Below are 16007 nucleotides of genomic sequence, written 5' to 3' on the forward strand. Positions count from 1 at the left end.
GCAACAGGATTTGTATACAGAATATGTAAGGGAATCTCAAACCTCCTCAATAAGTAAACAAACAACCTAGTCTGCTGTAAAGCGAACAACAGACACGGTAATTTCAACCAAGATGATATAAGGATGGCACATAAGCACATGAACAGTGTTCAACATCATTAACTATTAAGAACATGCAAACAAAATTAGCCAACCCACACCTAGTTGGATGACTAAAACCACACACACACACACACACACACACACACACGTATATCATTCTCAAAGTGACAAAATTATACTAATGGAGAATACATCAGTGGTTGCTGGGGGTTGGGCCCAAGGTGGTGGTGATGGAACAGTTGTGTATCCTCGTTGTGGTGATGGTTACACTAATCCATACATTTGTTAAAATTCATAAGCCAAAGGGAAAATAAAACAAATTTTACAGTGTGATAATTTATAAAACTAAAACTTAAAAACGTATACACACACACACACACACACACACACACACACACACACGATATACCAGTACACACCAATTAGAATGGCTATAGTTAAATGTGCTGATTTTATCAAGTGCCGGTAGGGATGTAGAACTTGAAAACACCACTGGCATAAAATGTAAAATGTTACAACTACATTGGAAAACGTGTTTGGCAGTGTCTTAATCAATTTAAGCTGCCGCAACAAAATACCACAGACTGAGTGGCTTATAGGCAACAGGAATGCAGTTGTTACAGTTCTGAAGGCTAGGCTGTCCAACATCAAGGCGCCAGCATGATCACCTTTTGGCAAGAGCCTTCTTCCTGGTTTGTGCCGGGTGCCTTCTCACTGTATTCTCACTTGGTGAAAGGGGTGAGCTAGTTCTCTGGAGCCTCTTTGACAAGGACATTAGTGCCATTTTTGAGGGCTCTACCATCATGACCGAGTTACCACCTAAAAGTGCCCCCCCCCCAAATACCACCACCTTGGGCATTAGGATTTCAACATGTGAATATTGGGGGGACACAAACATTCAGACAGGCAGTTTCTTAAAATATTACACATACACTTGTCATATGATCTGGTCATTCTAGACCTAAGAAATTGCCCATGTGAAAGGAAAGCATATGTATATGAGTGTCCAGAGCAGCTTTATTTGGAAAAAAAAAAAAAAAAAAAACAATGAAACATTCCTAATGTCCATCAACACATGAATTGATGGAAATTAAAAAAAAGAAAGAAAAGTGGTATTTCCATATAATGGAATGCTCCTAGCAATAAAAGGAAATTAACTATTGATACACATTACAACACCAATGGATTTCAACATGGTGAGTGTAAGAAGCCAGAAAAAAAAATGACTATATACATTATTATTCAATTTATTTAAAATTCCAGAAAATGCAAACTAATGTATATTCACAAAAAGCAGATCAGTGGCTGCCTGGGGACTGGAAAGAGTGAGGAGAGGCAGGAGCCAGGGATTATAAAGGAGAAGGAGCAGGAAATTCATCACATGGAAATGTCACATCGAAATTGTGTGTGTGTGTGTGTGTGTGTGTGTGTGTGTGTGTGTGTAAGGAAAAGGCAATAAATAGGATTACATGGAGTGCCTCCAGGTTGCTGGCAAGATCCTAGTCCTTAAGGAGGGCAGTGATCACACATTCTGCCATATTAATGTACAAATGAGAAAATAAATTAGTTTTATATATGCTTCTATATTTGTGAGACATTTAAGAAAATATATGTAAACACCGTAATAAAGGCCACTGTCCAAGTTCCTCTCTGCTTCTCCCTGTGAGTGACCTCATGTGGCCCTGTGTGGTGTGCCATGCCTTCCATCCTCTGAGGGACTAGGAGTAATAAACTCTTCTTTCAAAGGCAGTTCTCTCCCTTTCTGTCATTTTACCATACCTGATTAAAGCTAATCCTGGGTACATGTTAAAACAGAAGGCTGGCAAGTCCAAAACCTGTAGGGTGGGCTGCCAGGCTGGAGACCAAGGGAGAGCTGATGCTGCAGAATCCCTCCTGATCAGGGGGAGGTCTGTTCAGGCCTTCAGCTAATTACATGATACCCATATGTATTAAGGGGGACAATATGATTCACTCAAAGTCCACCTATTTAAATGTTAAATCACATTCAGAATACCTTCATAGAAACATCCAGAACAAAGTTTGACCACATATGTGGACACAGTGGCCCAACCAAGTTGACACATAAAATTAACCATCACAAGTCCACCTCTGGTCATCTTGGTACCCATATGCATCCCCTTAAACTGTACTTAATCTTCAAATAAAGACAGTAACAAGGTCATACTTCTACCTATCATGATACAATTATCCTGCGTACAAACAAAAACACACTATCCCTTTCACCACAAGAGGATGCAAAGTCATTAAGAGATGTTTACTCTCTCTCTGATATCCTCTAACTTAACTACTATGATGCAAATTTGACAATGCTTCAATTATATATCAGTTCAATGTATCTTATGTCATAAGATAAGAGGATAACGGAAGAAAAAGTTATTAGACAGGTATAAATGCAGGAACATATTTCTAACAAAACAAGGAAGAAATACTCATAACAATTAATGTTTCCCTTTCTGTAACTAGTCACGTGGCCATAGCTGGTATTCATAACTACCTTCTTTTACTACTCATTCCACATTTCCTTTGTCCTCAGCAAGCACCTCAGCTGGCCATGGTTCTTTATCTGGTAGGGTATCCCAGGCCTTCATTCCTGAAGGACCTGGACCATTAGTAGTCCTTCCTGAATTTGGTTGTTGTAGTTTTCCATTGAGCTTAATTACAGGGCATGTTATTACTAAGGGAGGCCTTAAGGGGCCTCCTGTATTCTAGACATACTCTTCCATGCCTCTCTTGTGGACTGACAGTCCAATTTCCACTTGGTGGTCAGGGTCAATAACTTCAGTCAGCACACTAATTCCCTTCTTTGCCTGCTGATTCAGGGGCGTGAGGAGCCTAAAGTGGCTGGGCGGCAGTCTTATTTTCCAATTCAGTGCAATCATTATTGTGTCTCTTGGTGGAGGTGTTCCTCCCTTTGGAACAAAGACCTCTATCCAGGCCAGTGGAGCATAAGGTCATGGGGACAGGAAGCCAACTTTGTGCTAGTGGATCACTAGGGTGTGACAATGAGTGGTCCAACTCCCATTTACACCCTTTGATTCTTGGACCTGTGAACCCTGGCTATGGCAGAAATAGCACCATACGTTGGATGGTGAATCAGAGCATATACAGCCTCCTGGAGAGCCTTGCCCCAGCCCCGCAAGGTATCGCCACCTAGCTGGTGCTGTAACTGGGTCTTCAAAAGTCCTTTCTTAAGAGGACCTGACCTCCCCTATATTCAAGAGGTTCTGTGTCTATAAACTGGCTCGAGTCTGGGAATTAGTTGAGGGGATGTGACTATTTTTATTTCCAAGTTAGACTTTTGTTCATTTGACCTAGAATTTTTGTGGCTATACAGATCAAAATAAGTATTTAGTAGGCTTCCTAAATGTTTCTCTTCTAGGAACATCATGATCAACTAGCCAATGCTATAGGCCCCTGGAAGCCAGACTATTCTAATTCCTGCTTTGACTATGCTGTCCATTATGGTAATCATGTCCACCTTACCTTTGGAGGTTGAGTGATGCCACTTGGCCCTTGCCACCCAGGAATACAATTACTCCCATTGCCTTTAGGTTCCTCTACTCCGTAGCAGCGATTCTCACTGTAAGTTCTGGTCTACAGATAAGAGTGATGTCCCAGCAGGCCCCTAAAGGTGAGGTAAAAAGTGTAACCCACGAGAAGGTGTGCTCTTCAAGGGTGGAGTTCTTCAAGGATGCTGGGGCTCCCCTCAAAAATGCATTTCTCACAGTCGTGGTGAAGGGTGTGCCCTGCAGACCCTCCCAGGGGTAGGTGAGTAGGTCTTAAATGACAAATCTACTCCAACATTCAAACATCCCTAAGACTTTAAATCCTTTCTTCTACAGTAAACCAAGGGCAGGGCTTGCATTTCTAGCTCACTTACTGCAGACTACACTTTGGATCACGTGTTAACCAACCAAAGTTTCAGAGCCCTTTCTAACTTTCTGTGCTGCAACATTAAATGAAGCATCTCTGCTTAGTGGGCCCATGTCAATAAATTCACCCTAATCCAAGGATATGTTCCTTACACCATTACCCCACATCCTTAATATCCATTCCCACACATGTCTCCCTATTTCTGTCTGTATGAATTAGAAAAAATCTAGTAGCTCTTTTGGAGTGCAGTACACCTTCTCATGGGCTACACGTTTTACCTCACCTTTAGGGGCCTGTTGGGACTTGAGTCTTGTTATAGATGTAGAAGCAGAGAGAGGTGGTCGGTGGGAGGGTCCTCAGGGGCATCATCACAAGGAAACGTCCTCAGGCATTATTTTTTCCATTATACTTTCTTCAGGCAATGCAGGGCTAATCTCTCCTCACTGGGGATGGAGAGGCGGCTTCTACTAGTAACGATGACTCATGATGTTAAGGACTCAATGTTCCCAGTTTCATTACTGGTCTTCCCCCATGTTCCCAATCCCATCTTTAGGATCCCATTGCTTCCCAATTGATGCCTACACTTTAATGGTGGATGTGCAGTGAGGTTTGGAATTCAAGTTCTATTGTAATTCAGCCATTGGATGAGACTCTCATCTCAGCCCTGTGGCTCCAGGAGATAAGGGGTTTCTTTCAGGGTAGATATAGAAACTTTCAGGCCAGACATAGAAGCTTTCAGGTCATTTATGAAGTGTTTGAGTGAGGAATTTGAATCTCTGAGCTCATTCTTTTCTTTTTCCCACTTTGTCCAGTGACATTAGGAACAACCAACAATTCCCATTGTACTCCTTAGTTTCACAAAAAATATTTTAACGTATCATGTACATGCCCTCTCAGATCCCTGCCTTGTATGAGTATTTGATTAGGAGTATGCAATAGTGATATTTTGTGTATCTCTATTGCCACATCAGGCCATAGACTATGAGTGTGCTCTTTACTATTGGAAATAGAGTTATTAGTGCCTTTAAATATAATCAAATTAGAGAACCAACTCCAGAACCCCACAACCAATTCAGAAAACGCATCCTTAACATTCTGTTCTTTAGAAAAAGAGAAAGAGAGAGAGAGAGAGAGATTCTGTTCTTTAGAGCCAGTTCTGGTATCAAAATCTGCATGAGTCAGGGTTCTGCAGAGAAAAAGAACCAATAGGATGCAGTGTGTGTGTGTGTGTGTGTGTGTGTGTGTGTGTGTGTGTAGAGACAGACAGACAGACAGACAGACAGAGATACAGAGAGAAACAGAGACAGAGAAATTTATTTCAAGGAACTGGCTCGTGATTACGGAGACTGGTAAATCCATAGCCTGCAGGATTGACTGACAAACTAGAGACCCACATAAGAACCAATGTTGCAGCTCAAGTCTAAAGGCCATCTGCTGCAGAACTGCCTCTTGCTCAGGAGAGGTCAGTCTTTTGCTCTGTTCAGGACTTCACCTGATTGGATGAGGCCCACCCACATTATACAGGGCAATTTGCTTTGCTCAAAATTCACAGATTTAAAAGTTATTCTCATCCAAATAAACACTCTCACAGAATCATCCATAATAATGTTTGACCACATATCTGGGCACCATGACCCAGCCAAACTGGGTCACATAAAATTAACCATTATGCTTTATCATTTCTGTCCTTCTTTCACTCTCTCTTCCTTTATTTTTAACACATGGCAAAATGTTCACAGCTGTTGGTTTACACATATTTTTTTTTTCACATTTTAGGCATTTATATTTCCTTCTTACATGCCAGAAGACTGCATTTCAGAGAAGTGAGGTGATTTTCTCAAGGCTAAACAGTCAGTATTTGGCCATCCCAGGAATCAAACCCAGATCTTCTGACTTAAGATTCCTGGCTCTTTCTAATGATTTTAGTTCCCAAAACCTCAGCTGAGAGTGCACTGAAAATTGCGACACTGCCCATATTTTAAACCACTTATTGACATCCATAGTATCTCTGGAGTCATCTTGGTTTCTGTGATGTACCATCTTCAGGATGTGGGGCAAGGGTGGGCATTCTCAGTGCCATACTCTAGATTACTTTTTATTATTTCTGGATGTATTATATTACCTTTATGTTGCCTTGGACAGATAGCAGCACTCAAGAGACAGTGGAGTTGATGGTGTGGTTCTGGAAGGAGTAAGATGGATAGGGTTCTCTTTTCCATTTAGCCCATTTATCTTTTGAACAGGAAGTGCCAGTGAGTCAGTCCAGTAATGGCTGGGGCATTATTATTAAGCCTCCGCTCCTTAGGCTGCCACCTTATTTATTCTTCACAGTAGATAATGTTATCACCTTTTACAATGGGCCTGGATGGACTCTGCTGTCTCAGGTTCAGCACCATTTTGTGGCTGAAACAGCAAACAAAGTTTTTTATTTTTATTTTTTTAAAAGATTGTATTTTTAGATGATAAGCCTCTTAAATGTTAATGAATCAGATGGTATACCTTAAGCCTGAATTACCCTCTATTTCATTGACAGCTTTTTAATAATAGGAATTAAATTATATGCTTCACAGGATGGGTGGAGAGAGGTGCAGAATAAATAGACAGAACCTTGGGAATTCAAGCTGGTGCAGCCACTCTGGAGAACAGTATGGAGGTTCCTCAAAAAACTAAAAATAGAACTACCCTATGACCCAGCAATTGCACTACTAGGCATTTATCCACGGGATACAGGTGTGCTGTTTCGAAGGGACACATGCACCCCCATGTTTCTAGCAGCACTATCAACAATAGCCAAAGTATGGAAAGAGCCCAAATGTCCACCAATGGATGAATGGATAAAGATGGCGTGATATATGGATAGATAGATAGATAGATAGATAGATATAGATAGATAGATATATACATATATAGATATATATATATCGATATATATGTATATATAGATATATAGATATATACACACACACACATACACACACACACACACACACACACACACACACACACATATATATTGGAGTATTACTCGGCAATCAAAAACAATGAAATCTTGTCATTTGCAACTACGTGGATGGAACTGGAGGGTATTATGCTAAGTGAAATTAGTCAGTCAGAGAAAGACAAAAATCACATGACTTCACTCATATGAGGACTTTAAGAGACAAAACGGGTGAACATAAGGGAAGGGAAACAAGAATAATATAAAAACAGGGAGGGGACAAAACAGAAGAGACTCATAAATATGGAGAACAAACTGAGGGTTTCTGGAGGGGTTGTGGGAGGGGGGATGGGCTAAATGGGCAAGGGGCATCAAGGAATCTACTCCTGAAATCATTGTTTCACTATATGCTAACTAATTTGGATGTAAATTTTAAAAAATAAAAAATAAAATTAAAAAAAAATAGAACCTGATGATTTCAATGAAAATAATACAATGGTCTCAACAAATTAAACCTTAAAGTTTAATTAATTAATTCATACCATATTAATTTGTTTTTTTACAAAACCTTTATTCTTGCATAAAATACCTACAAACCAGGAAAGTTTAATAGAGTTCTATGATGGCTCCAAGGCACTATCCTGTATATCACGATAACAACAACAGGAGATTCAAGAGGGCATACTCAGTTCGAGCCAGTGAATCTCATTGGCATCTTTGTGCCTGGCGCTGTGCTAGTGACTGTAAGGAATTCAAGGATGTAACCACTTTGAGGCAGGGGGGAGGGGGAAGGTATAAATTTAATCCACAAGCACACATTTCGGGTGGCCCTTTAGGCAGCCAGTGTTGTTCCAGGCACCATGGTACTCAGAGAAGAAATTTAAAGTGTTCACTCTTTAGTGAGATTTAGTGAGCTTAGAATCTAGTTGGGAATAATAGTGAGACATAAAGCCTTATGCATCAGGGAAGAAGTAGAGTAGCCATTAATCGTTGGGCTGTAAGTGCAACTAGGTTTCCAAGAACGATATTGAGGTGGACTGGTGCATTTGGAAAGGGGGTGGGAGAGGATTGCAAAATGGAGGCTCAGAGGGCAGATAGGATTTATACAAACAGAGGACAGGAGAGAAGGTATTCCTAGGAGAATGAGGAGAAAAGTGAACATGGGCACAGAGATGGGAATGAGCATGGCAAATGTGGGAAAGAGCAAGAAGAGCTCTCAGGACATGAAAGGAAGAAATGTTGGCAATATCATAGAACTGGCTTCATGGAGCCATGGAGTGCACAGTGGACTAAGAACCAGAGGGCCTGAATTCCCAAAGGTATTATCCTGGTTCTGTACTTACTACATGGGTGGCCTTGGTTAGGTCAGGTAGATGTTTTGTGCCCTGGTGCCCTGATTTACTCATGGTCACGTGAGGATACTGACAGTAGCCTGCTGCTCTCTCATGCTTGTTGCAAAAACCACAAGAGATGATGCCTGAAGAAGTGTTTTTTAAATAGAAAAATTAAAATGAGGACCCCTTCTTCCACTTTATATTACACCAGCATGGTGAAGAAACGGCTCCTGAGTCTGCAGTAGGGTTTGTTTTCTAGTCAGCTTCAGGCAGAAGGTTACTGCATGTGGGGACAGGGGGTGCTTCTTAGTTGACATGAAGGCAATTTTTGCCCCTGTAGAGGGCCAGGCCTGGAAGCCTCAACCCAGGGGAGACAGATCATCCATGCAAGAGGTGTTTCTTGGGTTCTCTGCTGGGTTGTATGACCTCTCTGAAAGAGGTCCCTGTTCTCTGACATCAGTTGAAGGAAGTCACAAAACTGTACACAAAGGCCAGTGAGGTGTGGTGGAAAAAGACCTGGACCTGGAATGAAATCTGTTTGCCCCATACTAAACATGTGAACTTAAGCAAGCAGCTTGCTATCTCTGGGCCCTGGTTCCCTCATCCATCAAATTGAAGTAAAAACAACACTGCTCCACTTCCTTATAGAGTGGGTTATTGCAGGGGTCAAATGCACAACACATGAGAGGTTTCTGTAAACTCTAAAGTGGTAGGCCAACTTGGCTTATTTTTATTTTTCTTATTAATGAATGTAAACAGTTTTCTGACCAGTTGCTATCTACTATTTTGGCCTGCTCTATCATCACATCTGAAAGGTTATACTTCAGACAGCTAGTTGTACCTTACCACAGTATTAGCACTGCAGTTAGGCTGAATTCTTAGGGTTCCTGTATAATTAAACCAGAACTCCAACTTAGGATACAGATCACAGAGTCATAAACCATTTGAGGGTGGGGGAAAGTTTGGATCTGCAGTTAAAATACAAGGGCAAATTCACTCAGCTCTATTTTACTCCACATGACCATTTGCTTTATGTGGGCAAGAACACAGAGCTCAACAGGGTTTTCAGAATATTCTAGTTAACAAAAGTGTTCCCACTCACCTTCACTACTCTACAACCCTAACACTAGTCTGGATAAACCTGCACTAGTTTAGTGTCCTCTCAGTACTAGCATTCTAGCGCTGGCAGGCTTCCCCTATCTCTCCGCAGGAAAACAAAGAAAAGAAAAGAAAACAAACAACCCACAGTGGGCTTCTTTGATTGGGTCTTAATTTCATGTGGTTGCCATTTTGTCTCACCTTTACACAAAATGCCTCACCCACGTATAGAGCACACAAGGAGTTGGAAGAGGACCAGGGTTTTGTGGGAGTATTTGGAGAGTGCCCTTAAGAAGGCTGGGAATATCTCCAACCAAGGGAGAGAGATGGAAAGTGGGTCGTCTCTTCACATCCACTCAAGCAAGCAAGAGGGTCTTCAAGAAGACCACTGCCTAGAGCTTCAAATGAGCCCCCTCTCCATGAGGGACCAAGAGGCACCTGGAGCACAAGGCAGAGCACATCTGCCCCGCCCCCCAGCCCAAGCGCCTTCTCCTAAGTGGGTGACCCCCATTGAGACGTCACCGCCCGCGGCAGCCACTGTTTGGTCCGCGTCCTGTTGCCCCAGGAGACGACGTAGGCCTTTCCAAGAGTCTCAGAGCGAAGCCAGAGAGTCCTTGGCCCCGACCGACCGACCGACCCTTCCAAAGTGAGGCTCCTGCCTCCAGACCTAGCCCCTCCCCACCCCACCCCCAATCGCCGAGGACCAGATTTCCCTCAAGTTCTCAGAGAAAGGAGAGCAAGGACGGCCTCATGAGTGAGGTGGGAGAGGTCACCCGCACAGAGGTGACCGCCTCAGTACCCCCTCAAGCCGCGCAGAAACTCCTGGTTTCCTTGGGAGGTGGAGATCTTCCCCGGGCCCCAGTGGCTGGCAACCTCGGCGGAGAGGCGATCCCCAAGACCACCGCGGCAGGAGGCGCCAAGGGAAAGGTGCCCAAAAAGGTCATCGCCAAGAGGGTGCGAGGCTCCGTCAAGTGGTTTAACATGAAGAAGGGGTACGGTTTCATCAGCAGGCATGATACCCAAGAAGATGTGTTCGTTCACCAGACGGCCATCACCCGGAACAACCCTCACAAGTACCAATGCAGCGTGGGCGACGGCGAGATGGTCGAGTTTGATGTGGTGCAGGGCGAGCGGGGCACCGAGGCCGCTAACGTGACCGGGCCAGCGGGTGCCCCAGTGCAGGGCAGTCGCTACGCTGCCAACCGCCCCCGCTTCTGCAGGGGCTTCTACATCCGCCGCCGCGGGCCACCCCTGCAAGGTCCCAGGGGCGCTGAGGAAGACGTCGACGAAGGTGAGGCCAGTGGCGAAGGCTTCACCAAGGCCCAGGGCCAGAGGCGCCGCCTGCCCAGCGGACCCCAAGACCAAAGGCTGCAGCGCTTTCCGCCCTTCCGCAGGGCCTGGGCCCTGTCTCGCGGCCCTTCGATCCTCGCTCCCACCAGCGGCCCGCGGCCTGCCCACCTGCCCGCGTCTGCCCCAGCCTCAAGGCCCGAGTGCGCCCCTCGGCGGGGGCCCGGCCCCAGCTACCTGCTGAGTCGCCCTAGGGCTCGAGGCATCACTCCTGGTCCAAGACCCTCAGCAGGCATTTTTGAGGAGCTGGAGGCGGAAGACAAGGAAAGCGGGCGTGACGACGGAGGGCCGAAGCAGAAGCCCCCACCACGCTACGGATCCCGCCGCCACCGCCCGCAGCAGGTGCCCGGTGCCCAGGGCCAGGTCAACGTGGGAGGAGAAGGCAAGACCGGGAAGGGCCCTGCGGAAACACCCGTTTCGGTTGCTGTGGCCAAGAAGAACAGCGCCGCTGAGGAGGAGGACACCTTGGTCACTGATGTCCCCTCTGCCACCCAGGCCAAGTAACAACAACCTGGCTCCCTCCCCGGGGACTCCCTGGCCTGGGCTGCAGGGGATTCCCCCTTGAGGAGATGATGTCCTTTAAAGCAACACAGCCCAAACATCCACCTTGACTGTTAGATTTGTGCCCTTTTGAGAAAAATACACGCCTCTTCCCCAAGGTTTGAGGATAAACTACAAGATCTATATATTTCTGAATTCCCTTTTATCATCTGTGTTGGTAATTTCTGTAGACACACACACACACACACACACACACACACACACACACACCCCATGTCATACTCATGCACACACCTCTGAATTTATTCTTTTAAAAGATCTGACCAGGACCACAGCTATTATTCTGTGTCACCAGGGGAATTAGTTGATGGACTAACAAAAATTACTTTTATTTTTAATACAAAAACAAAGATGATCTGATATTGAATATTATCTTACATCACTGTGTGATATTGCCTGAATGGTCATTTTTTCAATAAATCATTTCATGTTGCTTTTATCTATTATTGCTGTTGTCTGATTTAAAACAAAACACTCGTCAGCACAGAATTGTATTGAACCACTCCTTTCAGTGCTTTTTCGGAACCAGTTTTAGCAAACATCATACCTGTTGTTCGCTCTTTTTACAAGTCATGAATTTAAGGCTAATTGTGGACTTGTGGGAGGCGAGGGTTGAACATCTCAAGGATGTTCTAAAAGATTAGAATACACAGGCAGGGAAGAAGTGTCCCCATCACATCCTCTTCCTCTGCCATTTGAGCAATAAATCTGGAGGGTGGGCCCAACTACCCACATTTACTGCTTAGGTGTTTATTCTATGACGCAAAACTCAAAGAGCTGGACAAAACACCAAAAAAAAAAAAAAAAAAAAAAAAAAAAAAAAAAAAAAAAAGAGGCTCTCTGGAAGCACAATTTGCCTCTATTTTTCAATGGATTTGATCTAATACCATTTTCACGAGGGGTTAGGGGTGTGTGGTGGAAATGGAAAGATACTGGTCAAAAGGTAAAATCTTTCAGTTATAAGATGACTAAGTTCTGGGGACCTAATGCACAACATGATGACTATAGTTAACAGTACTGTGTTGTATACCTGAAAGTTGCTGAGAGTAGAGCTTTAATGTTCTCACCATGACAGCAACAAAAGGATAATTATGTGAAGTGAATAACGTGTTAATTAACCTTATTGTTGTAAATGTTTCACGATATATGCATGCATCAAATTATCCCATTGTACAACTTAATGTATACAATATTATATGTCAACTACATGTCAATAAAGCTAGGAAAAAAACTGAAGAAAATTAAAAAAGAAAACAGGGATGGAAGCAGGTTTAATTTCTGTCATGCATACTTCTGGAACTGAAGAGAAACATGTAGTCCATGTTTTCCATGTGTGCTTCCTGATTTGAGTCCATCCAGGGGGGCTGTGCAAGATTCCTGGGAGGCTGGGCAGGTAAAGCTCAGCCTGCATCAGCCACTTTCCCATCAGATAGAGAGGCTCCAACCGGGACTGTCATCCCTATCCTGGTTTCCCTTTGAATATATAGTGGGATTGGTGGGTGGGTAGGAGGCAGGGTTGGGGGAGGGGCGTGGGCAATTAATAAATTTGAAACTAATATGATAGGGAAAAGATAGGATAAAATAGGCAGAGAGGGAAAGGTTAGGACCTGAGGTCCCTGGGTGGGGAAAAACACATATTTTGACACAACACTGGGAGCATTTGACTACAGCAAACCCCTCGGGCATAAGGCTCCTCTTAAGAATGTAACAGACACCACCTACTCCCCCTCAGGTTCCCCTTAGGAATTTGACAATCAAAATACCTAACTGAAATAAGTAAACCATAACACTTATGTCATACGAGGGACAGTATGACCATAGTCTAACTCCTCACACAGTGGAATCCAGACAATCAGGAATGGACAACCCAGCACCAAGAGTTATCAAGCCAATAAGGGTAGGACATAAGAAGGAACAAGGGGGAGGGGATGGAGGATGGGTGGGCAACAGAACCTTATGAAACAAAGGCCCTTGCCTATAGTCAGGGCATTCACTTTCAAATCCCCCCTCTCTGCAAAGAAAGCTTTCATACTCCTCTTACTTTCTAATCTTATACTCTAATAAACGTTTGCCTGCTGCTCATTTTCTTTGGTGTTCACCTCTTCATTCTTCGAAGCGGAGAGATGACAAACCACGGGTATTGAGGTAAAGAATGCTACAACATTTCTTGGGGGCTCACCCGGGATACCCAACGTCTTCTAACCTTAAGTAAAGAGCAGCCACGGCTCCCTCTTTTTTTTTTTTTCTTTCTATCCTAAATAAAACTCTCAAACCAAACAATGGTCACTGGTCAGCCAGTTAAGAGCAAATAGTGTGGCTGCCATTCCCAAGTCTCGGGTGACAGGCTCCTTTGGTCTCCTCCCAGCTGATCTCTCAAAGTAGTTGGGAGCATCGGTGTGGTCTGGCCCCAGTTTCCTTCCGAGATGAACCCCCAGATGCACGGGACTCAGGGGAGGCTGAATAGCAACGGATGGGTCCTGACCAAGGCTACTCTTTGGTGGACGCCTAAAGGCTATCTGCAAAACCTGATCCCTGACTTCCCGTTTGGGTATCTGGTAGAATTCTCCTCTTTCTGTCTTGGTCAGCCTCTCCCTTTGGGAAATGAGTGGAAAAGCCCAGGACTGATCCCTCGTATATCCTCCTAGGAGTGATCTGGGTGACTTCCAAGGGGTCCTACTCACAGGTTTCCCAACTGCAGTAGAAGGTGGCTCTCTACTTGCTTCCATATCTGACACTCTGGCGTGGCTCACCTCCCAGGTCCTCCCCACCCCCCCTTTTTTTTTTAACCTTTCAATTTCAAACGTCTTTTGTGGAGTGGAGAGCAGGACTTACTTCAACAACTTCTGGGTTCACCACCCTCCTCCTGCCCCTGATGCCCAGTTGGGGGGCGGGCGGGAGTGGGGATTGGAGAGACGACACATGGCAAGCTCCCACAAGATGCAGATGATAATTAGAACCAACTGTCTTTGGTTGGTGTCCCTTGGGACAGGGACTTTAAGGAATATTCCCAAGCAGCTGCCAAAACTCCTTTTCTTTTGGGGAACTTCCCTATCTTCTCTGGCCAGATGTGGACTTCCCACTTCCACTTGTTGGTGGAAAAAAAAAAATCTGCATCTGCTTGTCTGTCAGAGATGACAGGATTTAGGATTTTAGGACCCAGAGACCTTTTTCTCTGCCCTCTGGTCTTTTATTGGCCTCCAGGCTTCTAGGCCACACCTCACCTCTTATGCCTTCCCCTCCCTCCTCCTGTTTTTCTGCACCACCTTGGGTGTGGACTGCATACCTGGCTCCTATACCTTCTGGGTGCCTCCAGTACCATGAGCTCCTCTTCCTCTCCTTTCTGTAAAGGAGCAAAGAGTACCCCCTTAGACTTACACTGCTTACTTCAGATTTCCTCACTGGTGCCCCAGATAAAAATGGACAATGGTGAACAAATTGATTGACTTTTAAATGGACACAGATGGAACATATTCAGTATTTAAACTAATTTAAGTGTGTTGGTTTAATTAAGATAGACATATCTTTAGAGTTATCAGCATTAAATATAAAACTTTTTTCTACCTAGGTTTACTGAAGGTCAAATAAGCTTGTGTTATCTCTGTGGCAATTTGTCAGCAAAAAAGGTGACTTAAAATGATGGTTACTTTTGTCTGTCTCAAAGTTTTCACGGGTAATTGTTAGGATAGCTTTCAGGGTCTTTGATAGCCTGAAACTTTAAAGTTTTTCTTGGATGATAAACTGGATTAAATTCATTGGACACTCAGGCCTTTTCCAAATCAGATGGAATGCTGAAGCATTACTTACTAAACATAGGTGTGTGCTTTTGACTTATTGCAGAGAAACTAAGGATAGTTGGGTCTGTTGGAAAACAGGCTTTGTGCTTAATTAATTCATAAGTTTGCCATCTAAGGAATTCTGATGTGACAGACAAATCACAATTGGTTAGTACTTACTTTTCACTGGAGACTAAGGTTTCTAAGAGTTAAAATTCTGCTAAATGTAGTTAAAACTGATGTAAATAAGAAAAGTGACTCTGTGTATAGAAAAGTAGATGTTGTAAGAAGGATGTAAGAAAAGAAGTGGAATTACTTTTTTGTTGAAGATATATATATATATATATATATATATATATATATATATATATTTGTCCTAAATGAGACTGTTTTCTTTGTTTTTGTTTTGTTTGTTTTGTTTTTTTTTGTTTTCGTTTTTTTTTTGTTTTTTTTTTTTTTTTTTTTGAGAGAAACGGCTTGGGACAAAATCTGAATGCAAAGAAAAGTTATAGAAAGTTTGTTAAGGGAAGTCTTTGAAAAGCAATTTTATGTGTGGTCAGGATGGACTAAGGTTAAAATGAATGTATTTTAAAAGTACACTGGTATAAGATTAAAATTCTGCTTTTACTCTCTCTTAAAAAGACAAAGTTATCTTGGATTGGTGGTCTGCTTTGGATTGAAAAAAAAAGGGGGCGGGAAACAAAGATTTTTTTTCCCCTCTTTTGTCTGCCTCAAAATATGGAAAGAACTATAATTTTAACCAAAAGGACACGACAGCACGCCATTTTGCATTGTTTTGCTCAAGCCTTCCTTGAAATTGCCCCCCCCCCCCCACCTTGGGGTGCCTGGGTGGCTCAGTCGGTTAAGCTTACAACTTCAGCTTAGGTCATGATCTCACGGTTTGTGAGTTCGAGCCCCACGTCGGACTCTGTGCTGACAGCTCAGAGCCTGGAGCCTGCT

At 43.6% G+C, this 16007-nt stretch overlaps 1 protein-coding gene across 1 annotated transcript; it reads left to right on the forward strand.

Moving 5' to 3' along the window:
* Positions 1-10048: 10048 nt before the first annotated feature.
* On the forward strand, positions 10049-11622 carry LOC128311508 (Y-box-binding protein 3-like). The gene has a single exon (XM_053201937.1). It carries the CDS (start codon positions 10117-10119, stop codon positions 11215-11217), a length of 1101 nt encoding a protein of 366 aa, XP_053057912.1. The 5' UTR covers positions 10049-10116; the 3' UTR covers positions 11218-11622.
* Positions 11623-16007: the final 4385 nt, after the last annotated feature.

Source organism: Acinonyx jubatus, chromosome X, assembly GCF_027475565.1.
Source record: "Acinonyx jubatus isolate Ajub_Pintada_27869175 chromosome X, VMU_Ajub_asm_v1.0, whole genome shotgun sequence".
NCBI classification, from domain to species: Eukaryota; Metazoa; Chordata; class Mammalia; order Carnivora; family Felidae; genus Acinonyx; species Acinonyx jubatus.